General features: G+C 50.0%; 4 protein-coding genes across 4 annotated transcripts; 3 read left to right on the forward strand and 1 right to left on the reverse strand.

Annotated features, from left to right (window-relative positions):
• Positions 1-169: 169 nt before the first annotated feature.
• On the forward strand, positions 170-661 carry LAJ45_03268 (uncharacterized protein; the record flags this gene model as incomplete). Its single annotated transcript, XM_046112855.1, has 1 exon — positions 170-661. One exon carries the CDS (start codon positions 170-172, stop codon positions 659-661), a length of 492 nt encoding a protein of 163 aa, XP_045973732.1.
• A 143-nt stretch (positions 662-804) lies between these two features.
• LAJ45_03269 (uncharacterized protein) lies at positions 805-2,682 on the forward strand (the record flags this gene model as incomplete). The annotated part of the gene is made up of 4 exons (XM_046112856.1): positions 805-1,194; positions 1,254-2,193; positions 2,244-2,575; positions 2,635-2,682. 4 exons carry the CDS (start codon positions 805-807, stop codon positions 2,680-2,682), a joined length of 1,710 nt encoding a protein of 569 aa, XP_045973733.1.
• Positions 2,683-7,081: 4,399 nt separating this feature from the next.
• LAJ45_03270 (uncharacterized protein) lies at positions 7,082-9,143 on the reverse strand (the record flags this gene model as incomplete). The annotated part of the gene is made up of 3 exons (XM_046112857.1): positions 7,082-7,399; positions 7,455-8,801; positions 8,949-9,143. 3 exons carry the CDS (start codon positions 9,141-9,143, stop codon positions 7,082-7,084), a joined length of 1,860 nt encoding a protein of 619 aa, XP_045973734.1.
• Positions 9,144-11,135: 1,992 nt separating this feature from the next.
• Positions 11,136-11,700, forward strand: LAJ45_03271 (uncharacterized protein; the record flags this gene model as incomplete). The annotated part of the gene is made up of 3 exons (XM_046112858.1): positions 11,136-11,229; positions 11,288-11,542; positions 11,642-11,700. 3 exons carry the CDS (start codon positions 11,136-11,138, stop codon positions 11,698-11,700), a joined length of 408 nt encoding a protein of 135 aa, XP_045973735.1.
• Between the last annotated feature and the right edge of the window lie 565 nt (positions 11,701-12,265).

The following is a 12,265-nucleotide window of genomic DNA, read 5'->3' on the forward strand; positions in this document are numbered from 1 at the left end:
TCGTATTTCGATCCTGATTAGACTCTGCCACAACTACCTTCTAAGCGTATTCTCCACTAGAGAAAGCAAAAACAACAAGTAACGGTAATATTCTTTGAAAGTCTGTACAGTCTCCTTCAAAACGACGTCCAGTCAACCATCCAGCACTAGAGGCGGGGACCGCTCCAACATGGCAGCTCTTGTCCAGTCGTTCCCAGCTCAGCAGTCACCCTCGCAAGTTAGCTTAATGCAGTCGCGCCCCCAATCTGCCTCTAACAGTCTTCAGTCCGCCCAGACACAATCAGCGCATACCAACCAGCACCACTTGACCACGCCTCGAAACATGGGCGGATACAACAGTAACTCCGGCTCCAGCAACAGCAACAACGGTGCTAGTGGTGGTGGATATCGCAGTGGATACACAACCGCTCCTGTTGCTCCATATGCGTTTACCAGCACTCCAGGTCTCTCGAGCACTACCAAGCAGCAACCCCCCAAGATTGGCGAGAGGACGTCTTCGAAGACTGACGACTCACGAAACCGTTACCCTGCTCCGGACTCCATATCGTCATCTTCCTCATCCTCTTCGGATCCGTCATCTCGACACCAGGGCGTAGCACCTTCTGGCTCACGTGACGACGCAGCCCTGTATACTCGCCCAGCCCTCGACCCCTTTCCATGATATCCACCTCAAGCCTCCCGCCTCCACAAGTGGCAACATCAACCACTCGTCCAAGCCCTGATCGATACCGCCGCCCGGGTAATAAAAGACCAGAATCTGCTGTCATTACTGGCAGTGTGTCCGCTCTACCCAGCGGGTCTGGAATGGCTGCTGTGGCTGCCATTTACAATCAACCGTCTAGGTCGATCAGCAGCCCCTCGCTAACACAAGGCCCAGCTCCTGGGGCAGCCGTTAAGGCCCCCTTCATTGGGGACTATGCTGGTCAATTGAGAAGTCAGTCGGTGGATGACATCCATGCCCATCGACAACAATCTCTTACACAACAACAAATGCAAAACAGGAGGAGATCAGTTGGCCCTGATGCGTTCAGTCCAGAAAGTTTCTCAACTTTCGTACGACAAGAGGTGGGGTCAATGTCGAATCCAGCGTCGATACAGCTCTCGGGACCGGGTCAGGCCTCCCACCGACCGGGAAACAGGAGAAACGGCAGTACCGACAGCACCAACTCAGGAAATTCTTCGAGGCCCAATTCGGTAATTGGCTTATTCAATCTACGAACTGTATGTATACATGCTAACAATTTATCGCTCAGAGCAACCGAAATTCGGTTCATTCTAATCACTCAAATACCGGATCCTCAACACCACACGAAATCAACCCGTCTCAGGTCCCCCCTCGTGGATCATCCACAGATGGCAATAAGCGAGTCACAGCCCCCTCTCCGCTTTCAAAACCTGTGAACATGGCAGCCGACTCGACCTCATCTTACCAAACCTTCCCAGAGCCCCAGAGCAACGCTAACGGAGCCCCGCCGGCGCTTACAAGATCAGCCACTCAACAACTCGAAGCTATCCCTGATGTACCCAAGAAAGGCATGAAAAACAGGCTTCGTCGCGCCTTCTCATTTGGTAGCGCAGCTGAACTGCGTAAGGTATCAGCGGTCAACAACATGAGGGGTGAGGATGCTGCTGAGCGTGCTAGACTTCGTCAAGAGAAATTTCGCGAAGAACAGAATGCAGAGCAGCTGAGGATTGCACAGAGGCAAGAGGAAGCTGGGTTGGGTGAGGGGATTTACAATGGGCAAGGAAATTTCTTCACTGGATCAACTGATAATATCTCTGTTTCTTCAACTGCGTCTTCGGCATCGATTATGATAAGGAAGATGGGGAAGGGAATGAAGAAATCAACACGATCATTGGTGGGATTGTTCAGGCCGAAATCTGTCGTTGGGGTGCCTGCAGCTAGTGGGCCGGTCACCGCGCAGGCAAGTATGGGACAAGTATCGATGGTTACGGTTGAGGCCGAGAGGGAGAAGGTTAACGTCAACGCGGATGCTCGTGATCAGACAAGTGGTGGTACTGGGTTCCCCAAGTTGGAGAACAATTCACTTGAGACCCCCAAAGTTGGTGAGCCAAGCACTGCGAGGAGATCTAGCAATGCGAATGATACCGAAGCTGCTAGGAAGAGCTTTGTTGGTGGGGCGCAAGATCGGGCTGAGGTTCTGGCTGCTGTAAAGAAAGGAATCTTGAAACGTATGTTCAACTAGTTACTCATCTATGGGTTTAGGCTAACATGATTATAGGATCCAGTTCATCGTCTCCGATCATCAAGCCATCAGATCCCTCCAACTTTCCAGAGAATCAAAGGCCGCATGGAAAACAGAGGTCAGACTCGGTCAGGGGCGATGAGGATTATTTTATCTCTGGGCCCAGGTTTTCTGCAGGCAACTCTGCGAGTGCACCTACATCGCCTGCGTCAGCTGCCAAATACAACGTTAGCTTTAGCCCGAGAATTACTTTTCACGACACATGGCCTAGCGGCGAATATGATAGAAGGGGTGAGATTGCTACCTGTAACAGGTTAACACCTATGCTTGCTCAGCAGATTAAGGAGGAGTTGAATACGTTCAAAATGGTAAGTTTGATAATTTTAGTTCCCGATAATGTTAGAAAACGCGCTAATAATTTGTCTAGGAAATGGCTGTTCATGAGGAGTCCAAAGTTTATACGCATTTTTTCTAACGACCCAATACGGACGAGGCGTTTAAAAAGAGCTTTTATTTTTCGGGGATCCACCATAATTTTTTTCAGGCGACTATAGAAGCTGCATGAGGATCATTTGCCATATGCGTTATCGTGTTTGACAACAGTTGAAAAAAGAGCGGGTGTTGGGAAAGGGGTTTGGGGTGCAATTTTTCTTTTCTTTCGGGAAGCTCTTGGGATATCTCGGTGCTTTTGTAGGGGTGGCGAACAAATTCCTTTTTTACATACCCTTTTTAACTTGTTTTTTATATTTCGGTTTAAATCTTGCATATTCCCTAGTTCTGTCATCTCCACTTTTCCTTTTGTCTGTGGCTTTTTTTTTTTTTTTTTTTTTTTTTGCGTGGCATGGTCTTTGGGCATCGTTATTTTCTCTTCCTTTTTTCTTCCTTTCTTCCTCTACTTTCGTTCGTTTCGGTACCGAATTGTTTTTCCTGGCATTATTCATTGAAGGAATGTTTTCGATCCGTCGACCGGGTAGAATATCCTATTATTAATGATATCTAAAGCCGAGATATATCAGGGAGGTTGTGTTTTCAGTTAGAGGTGTTGAAAAGTATGATCAGAGAATAGTCTGAAGAGTTATGGGATTGGGGTTTTTTTTTCGTGCATTTGCACATGTTCTGGTGGACGTGATTGCGTTTTCTTCGCTGTTTGGTTGCTATTATTGCCTTCAAGCATATATCTTCATATCATATATCCAGATGCTTTCTTATGTTTGTCTTGGTTTTTCTGTAAATTTTCGCGAAAACATCCTTTCATCTCATATCCCGTTGATTTTCTATTCCCCCCGGCTGTCGTTTCTACTATTATCTCTGCAGGGTACACCTATACTAGTCACCTCGTTTTTGTTTCTTGTCTGGTTTTTGCTCTCTCGTTTTATTATCTGGCGTGTTTTGTTTCTCTTTATTGGGTTCCGATATAAGTCTTTTATTCCCCGTATTGTTTTTATCATAAATTACCCCATCTACTCTTTTTTTTTCCCTTTTTTTTTTTTTTGTACTCGAGAAGGAACAAAATATTCTAGCTCGAGCCCTTCAGGTGTGATACATACATTAAGCGAAACTTCAGACTCAGATCAAACATGGTCATATTTTTCTTTTGTAATTGGGAGGGCTGTCTATCAAAGGTTTCGTGGGTCATCGGGTTACTATATCTCTATCGTTGTCAGGAACTTTTTTTTATATATTTTCTTTGTAGGCGGGTGCGCTGGAGTAGCTATATGTATTATTACCTTTTTGAAATTTAGAATATCTCGGCTTTGTACGTTAAGCCCGGGGAATCTACATTCAACTTTATTTAATAATTCACCGGTTCATGGCGCAATTGAAGGTTAAATTGAGTAACTTTTGTTGACAGCGCGACTGCAGGACGTGCGGCTTTCACAGGGGATCACTCGTGGTTTTGTAGCTGTCTCCTAATCGGGAGAGGCTTGGTGGTAGGCTATCTGCACGCTGTGAGCAAGAGAGGCAACGTCGAGGAACCATTGGTAAATACCTTATTCCCTCCATCTTGCAGGCTCAGCTCAAGCATGAGTAATTTTCAGCCGAAAAGACTTCCCCATGGCAAGCATCAATTATGCATGCCACGTAAATCCTCTTCTCGGTTAGGCAGGGATTCAATCCCACTTGACATTGTGGGTAGGGAAAGACCCTTTGTAGGTAAGAAATCCATGGTAGGTAAGTACTCTATCTTAGGAAAGTGCCTAAGTTTTTATTTTTGTCATGATTTTGCTCATGTTGGAATTGTTACTGACCTATCACATTGGCTATATTTGGTGGTACCTCCAAGCCCCCTGTTTTTGGCTTTCATACCTCAGTACATGTATGTACCTATCTGTACCTTAAATCTTAAATTTGTTACGTACCAAGGATATCACATCGGTGAATGGATGTGGATTGTCTTAGATCACGGATATGTAGATAAGTAGCCAAAGATAACCTTTAAATAACGCCGTCGCCTTTAGGTTCAGCGAACTCTATCGTGGAATTGAGAACCATAGTTTGAGTTTCTGTGTCTGTGTGATCTCGATCATGAGTGGCTGCACAAACGAAGGAATCGTGGTGGAATGAACGTGTAAATGTCACAAATCATGTGCCTTTCCATTGGACGAAACGTCTCTACAACACTTATCTATTGGTGAGAAATCCCCCTTGCATAGTCAGATTCATGGAAAAGAATAGTACATACTTCAAATAATAACACAATTTACTTGTAACAAACTCTTTCCTTTATTGAGGGCCAGTGCGTCCGCGCGCGGCGTACCTGCGATTGGATAACAGGTAAAACATCATGAATCAGGGGCGGTTGTTTGTGGCTTCGTCCAACCCTAGCTTCGATCAACTTTAAAAAAAGATTTCCGGAGCAGAACACTCGTGCATCGGAGGACATGTAGAGTAGAGTGGAATCTGTCCTCTACAAAGTTGTGTCTGAATACATATCCGACTCCCGAGCTCGAGCGAACAAGACAACGCATGGGGTGTCTCAGGGAGCACGTGGGGTTCAGTGCAGTTCAGCTGGCGTAATAATCGAGACAGATTGAGTTAGTTGTTACTGGTCTTTCATTTTTCATCTAACCAATTTAGTAATGCGGTACTTACTGCAAGGTAGGTAGGTAGTCGGTCCAGATCCAAATGCTTCATGGTTGGTCACTCGGGGGGACTCTGTGTAAAGAACTCTATGAGTTTTCCCTCTCTCTGTCAGATTAGAGGACTGGCCTCTTTCGTCCGCCATTTCGGACCGTTTTGATTTTGAAGTGTAAGTAAGAAGTCGTCGTCGTGACTAAGTGCAACCAGGTACAAAACCAAAACTAGCCCCCTCCTGTTCCCAACAATCAGCAAATGATTAATTTTTTTTTCGAGCCCTTGACAAACCTACAGCTATTTCCCGTAGAGCTTGTCTCTGATCCATTCTCGCATGGCCCGCCTTGAGCCGGGCATGAATCGATAGCCACATGCAGCCGAGTCGTTTCCCGTGGGACAGATAGCTTCAGGAGCTCGAGGAGGAGAAGCCAAGATGTATACCTCGCGGCAATTGGGAAGCCTTGGGTGAGCAGCAGAAGCAGTGCCATGAGGGAGGAGGGAGGAACAGAGGCGGAACCGTTCGCACTCAATCGGTCACCGCCAAGTCGATGTTCCAATGTCTGAGGCCAGATACGGTCCTAGCTCTACCGAGTAGTGCAAACTCAAAGCTTGCGAGATCTGGCCTAGGGAGCAGAAGATGTATCCAATCAATCCACAGACCGCTGCGTAACCAATCTTCAGTGCTCAGGTCAGGTGTCGGTGAAGGTGCTGGCTGCTATAGAAAAAAAAAAACGGGCTTTCCGGAGTTGACTCACCCATTCACTACGATGTACACCGCAGATAACCGAGTGACATTTCATGGAGGAATTACAAAGAAAGAAAGAAAGCCTCGCGGGCGCTCAAAGAGATACGGCCCGATAGAGGCGCCGCAGTGTGCTACACATCTCCGTCGTCTGATAAATACAACATGCCCGACATTTAACAACCTTCTAACTTCACTACAGAACTGCACTTCATTATTTCACCTCTACCCCACAAGTTTGGCTGTAAAAAAACAAAACAAAAGGTTAATGAATCAGCCGGGAAGAACCGGGTCGGGCGCAAACTATGATGGCAAGCGCCCGTGATACCACTACACCACTGAATCATGGCAGCCGGTCGGTAAAAACTCATTGTATCGAAAAAATTTCTAGGGCTAGTGTGACTTGGCTGGGGCAGGATGCAACCAGTCCAGTGTCCACCCTTTTTCTCCCCCACATGCCCATTGCCCAATTCAAATATCTGGAGATAAGTTGGAGTTTACCATTCAAGTTCTATCTTACTCGAATGATTCCCTACAAATATCTCCTGGTTGGGTTTTTTATTCGAGCGTGCGGCTTGATCGCCGGAGGTGACTGAGAGACCCGTGTGGAAATGACCGAAATGACAACAAAGACGACGCACTAGAGAGATGGCAGTTCTCAAAATCCTTTGAAACCACCCCAGCCCCTGGTTAACACATAGATCCATAACTTCCGACTTTCAACTAGGGCCAGTTGGCGATGATGCTTATTTCTCACAAGTTCTTACAGTAAGTGCTTAGAGAAACAGTAATACCCAACTAATGCTCAATATCAAACACAATAAACTGCAATTACCAACAATTAATTGCAAAAGTACAAGCAACCAAGGGGACGTTAAAGCCCCCAATATCAATATGCAATGCAATCCACAGCCAATTAGTTACAAGACAAACGCGCCATTAGCAATCAATTCTTAATATACAATTGAACTTTTCCACGGCCGCCTTTTCCGCTCACTAACCCCCCTCCCCTCCCAGCTATCTATGAATAATACCTACTAACTACATGTAACCAAGACTACTTCTTCCCCGCCCCCATCAGTCGTCTCGGGCGAATCATCTTCTCCTGCGGCCCCTTCCCCTTCTTCCCTTTCCCCGTGGCCTCTTCCTCCTTCCCTCCGCCCGTGACCTCCTCCTTCTTCTTCCCCCCCCCCGCGGCCTCCTTCACGCCCCCCGCAGACTCCACCACCTTCCTCGCCTTCCCCCCTTCCCCTCCCTCTCCCCAACAGGTCTCTTCCTCTTCGCCGCGCCGGCCCCCGCGCCGGCCCCCGACCCCGACCCCGCCCCTTCCTTCTTCCTCGCCTTCCTCGCCCCTCCACCCCCCTCCCCAAACTTCCTCTTTCTCCCCGCCGCCTTCTCTTTCTCCCCCTCTTCCTCCTCATCGACAATACCCCCCACTCCTCCTCCTCCTCCTCCTCCTCCTCCTCCTCCGCCTCCTCCGCCTCATCCTCCTCAACATGCACATACCCATCCACACTCCCATCCCTCACAAACAGCACCACAAAAAACCCAATCCCGCCATCCGCCCACGGATCAAACCTCACACACCCGCCCGCAATCTCCTCATCCCCACCACACTCCTCCACCAGCCCCCTCCTTGGCCAATGCCGGAACCCCGTCTCCTCCCTCTTCTGCACTCTCCACCCCCGCTGCTTCGCAACCTCCGAGCTGAGCACCGCCATGACAACCTGCTCGTTCTCCTGTGAGTGCACAGAGCACGTGCTGTAGCTGATGTAGCGCGCGCCCGGGTAGCGCATGGCGTGCTTGATGATGCGCGTCTGGAAGGTTGACAGGGAGCGGAGGCGCTCCTCTTCTGCCTCGGCCTGTTTTGCGACTTCTTCTTCTTCCTTCTTGGAGAGCGGCTTGACGAACGGTGTTTCTTCCTTTTCGCCGCCTTTGCGCTTCTTCGCCTTACCTGCGCGGCTAGTTGGGGCGGGTGGTGGGGCGGCGGTCTTTGGTATGTACGAGTACTCGTTCCGCTCGACGATGCCGCTGCCGCTGCAGCTCGGGTCCAGCAGTATATGCGACACCTTTGCGAGTCTCTTCTTCTCCGTCTCGCTCCACGGATCCGACAACAGGAAGTCAGCCCCCGCGCGCACCTCAACGATCTTCTCCGCGCCCGCCTTCCCCACCATCATCTCCAGCGTCTTTGCCCGCTTCGGGTCCTTCTCAAACGCAAGCACCCTCCCGCCCTTGCCCACAATCGCCGCCAAATGCGTCGTCTTATTCCCGGGCGCCGCCGTCCCATCCACCACCACCGCCCCCTCCGGCGGCGCCAGCAGCGCAGCCGGAAAACACGATGCGCGGTCCTGCATAAACAGCGTCCCGTCTGCGACGAGTGCATGTCCGATGAGCTCCGTACTCGCCGGGAAGCCGAGCAGGCCCGGTACAAACTCGTCGACATAGACCGTCTTCCGCGTCATATCCTCGCTCAAGAGCTCCTCAAACAGGCGCACGGGCTTGTGGTCGCTGAAGTGGCGGGCAAGAACGTCCGCAACGGTGGTCTTGAGCGTGTTGACGCGGACCCAGCGCGGGAAGCGCATTGACGTTGCGTTTGCGGCGGCGAGGAGGGCGGCTGTGGTGGAGTAGCCGCGGCGGAGGCGGGCGCGCGTGAATTCGGAGGTGAGGCGGGACTTGTGCCGCAGGATGGACTCTTTGAGTGGGCCCGTGGAGGTGGCGATGCCGCCTTTGTTGAAGAGGAAGTCATGGACGAGGACGAGGGCGAGGGCGTGCGTGAGCTGGATGTGGGGTGGGTTGTGTGGTTAGTTATGAAACTCCATATATAATGTGTTCAGACCTAGTATGCGGATAAGCATAGGATCGATGGGAGGAATTGAGGGAGGAGTGAAGGTATGGGAATGGGACAGGTGAGGGGCATAGCATACTTTCTTCTCAATCTCGAGCAGCCCGGACTTGTCGAGGACCTCGTTGATGATCTCCTGGTGCTTGAGGGTTTCAATGATCAGTGCGTACAGCTGCTCGGGGCGGGACTTGACCGAGGCGTCTGAGAAGACTGCGCCGCGGAGGCCGCCATAGCGTGGGCGCTGGATGATTCGTGCTGCCTCGATGTAGAGAGACATATGTGAATAGTTTTGTGTGTATGTGTGAGCTGCAATTGATATTGCAGTTGACAGTCAGTAGTATTTGATGCCGAGTTGCTGGTTGTCGCGAAGTTGAGAGAAAAATATGGTGGATGAGTCAGCACACGTGGCAGGGGTTGGGAGAGTGAGAAGTTGTGAAGAAGAAGAAGCGACGGGGCTGAAGAAGAGGAGGAGAAGAGACAGAAATCCACGCCCCGAGAAGACACCAACTCACCCCCAAGAAGACATATATAGCACTGCAAGCTGTCATTAAATAGATACACGATTCTCTCTTGATCCCAGAGATCAGTTGCAACAATCTTATCAGATAACAACTGATCCCTCGGAGGTTGCCCAGACACATGCAGCTGACGCCCCCGTGGAACGAGATACAATTACATGTACATCCATCACACAAAGAGCATTATTAGGTCAGATACATGTACTTGATCTGTGTATCATCATCATCATCATCATCATCATCATCATTCTCGACTGCCCTCAACCGCCCTGTCTCAGCCCGTCAAACCCCGAGCTGATGTTCCCAACTTCCTACTTGATTCCCCAGTATGCATGCGGCGCCCTCCAACAAGGCAGGAGATATACCACGCTTATCTCGCTAGTAACAATAACTTGAGTAAAGCACTACTGATAGCCCAGGTAATTATAACCCGGGCTTCAGGCATCCGGAAACTCCTCCTCATCCATCTCATCACACGTGCCCAACCCTGCCGTATAGGGGCCTGCATTTCCTAGCAGCTGCGGAGCAAGACTCCAAGTGCGGTTAACTGTGTCCTCATGTGGTGGGGTTTAAACTTTCCGGGGTCGTGTCGATCCGTTTCATGCAGGGAAATGAAACAGATCTGGAAGGTAGGTACATGTGCTCGATAGGCGAATGGAAGTGACTGGGGGGGGGATTTCTGTTGTGTAGACAGTTGAAATGCTCTGCTGGGATGCCCTAGAGCACCTGAACTACATGTAGTGAATCTACTCGTAGAAGCAGTAGATGAATCCCCATCCTTCGTACAGCCCTGCAATTGCCGTACTAATCTTGGCATTCTTGGCAACGAGCTGAACTCTGAGGACTGCAGATGATAAATAAATATGATAACATACATGAATGTGCACGATAAAGCTGTCATCTCAATTGCCTAAGGTCAGTGCTACTGAGGCGTTCCAGGTAAGGCTAGCAGCACCACACAGATAGGCAGAGACCGTAGCCCTGGGCGGGGCAATCCCACAAATCACCTCTTCATGTCTGTCAGCCCAAGCCAACCTTATCCAAGACACTCCTCAATTCAGGTCGGTCCCCCCCGTGCCCCGACGCCCGGAAACCAATAGCCTCAACTGTGTTGTCTGTCTTTCGGCCCTCCCAACGGCCACCCGTTGCAGAGCCATACATCCCGCAACGTGGAGTACCACCTCCACCTCCAATCTCCACCCATATAGCCAATGAGAGCCTCTGCGCCCGCCACGACCCTTACTCTACTACATGTACTAGCAGTGTAGTAGACAGGCATTGGTGCTACTAAACGAGCTGCAGTACTAACCGCCCCCCTCCAGCTAGCTAGCAGCAGCCTGATTGGTTGCACACAGATTAAGGATATCTCGCTAGCTGGGATTGGTACTGGAGCGTGCCGACAGATTCGAACCACTGATATCAGATGGGAGGTGAAATCTTCCTCAGCTTCCTGTTTCATGGTCCGCTAATGTTGCGAGCTGCGAACTGTTTTCGAGGATTTCCCTCCTATACCTATACAGAGGGAGAAGAGCGAGATAAACAAATGATAGTACCATAGTGCTTTTTTTGTTGTTGATACATGTATCCTTATAATTAGAGCCAGCTGGACCTCTGTGTCGACTTTTATAAAAGGTCGACCGTTTCCCCAAACTAACTCAGAGAATCAGCAAGCAGCACTCACTCACTCATTCACTCAAGAACGTTCGAACCCGAGTCAAATCCCTAGCCCAGCCTCTCCTCAAGCTACCACCATGAAGTTCCTCTCCGCCCTCATCGCCCTAACCTCCCTCATCGCCTCAGCAGCCTCACAAGATGTCTCCGGCTCCACGGGCGCCAGCTGCAGCGGTTCGTCCCCACCCCCTCTCCCCTCTCCTCCAAACACCCCGCTAACAAACACCCCCAGGCACCTCCATAACCCTCTCCAAAGTCGACGCGGCCGCCGAGCTGGCACTCGACCACCTCAACGCCGGCACACAGGTCGGCAGCAACAACTACCCGCACCAGTTCAACAACCGCGAGGGCTTTAAATTCAACGCAGGGTGCAGCGCGCCGTTCTATGAGTTCCCCGTGCTCTCGAGTGGGCTGTATAGTGGTGGGAGCCCGGGCGCTGATCGGGTCGTCATTGGCTCGTGGGATGGGACGAATGCGGTTTTTTGTGGTGAGTTTGCGTTCTTCGGAAGGGGCCCCCTGGAGGGGAAGGGGGCGGAGGGTGGTGGTGGTGGTGGTGGTGGTGGTGGTGGCTAACGTGTGGTATTAGATGCGATTACGCATACTGGTGCGTCGGGCAATAATTTCTTGCAGTGCACTAATACCTAGATGGGGGCGGTTTGTTTGGATAACGGGGATGGAGGGGCCGATAATGGTCAGGACTCGCTGCCACTTTGGAATAGAATAGGAACGGAGTATTCTGGAAATATTTGTAGTTCCTCAAATTAAAAAATAAAATAAAAAAAACATAATGAAAAAAAAATGATTACCACTAGTCACAACATATCACTCGACACCAAGAGGCACGTGTGTAACTTAGGGCGTTTGATTGTCTTAGCGTGTTTGATTGTCTTACATAGCGTCGACCGATCGATTTAATTCAACAACACCACAAAGCCGAGATGAAACTGTTGATATTTGCATGCACAAGCACTCACTCCGCCGATGCTGGTTTCAAAAGACTCTCGTTCTCGTGTGCCCTTCCTTCCCTTCTCTTGGCAGCAGATGGGAGACCCACCCATACTACATACAGATCAAACCCGCCTACCAAACACCCCACCCCACCACGATAAAGTTTCCACAAACACGACATATACATCTCGGATTATCCCCGTGCTCCCATTCCCCTACGTCGAGTAACAAGATCCCGGATCATATCCATATCCAAACACCT

This window comes from Morchella importuna (assembly GCF_003444635.1).
Source record: "Morchella importuna strain M04M26 chromosome Unknown Morimp01GS007, whole genome shotgun sequence".
Taxonomy (NCBI): Eukaryota; Fungi; Ascomycota; class Pezizomycetes; order Pezizales; family Morchellaceae; genus Morchella; species Morchella importuna.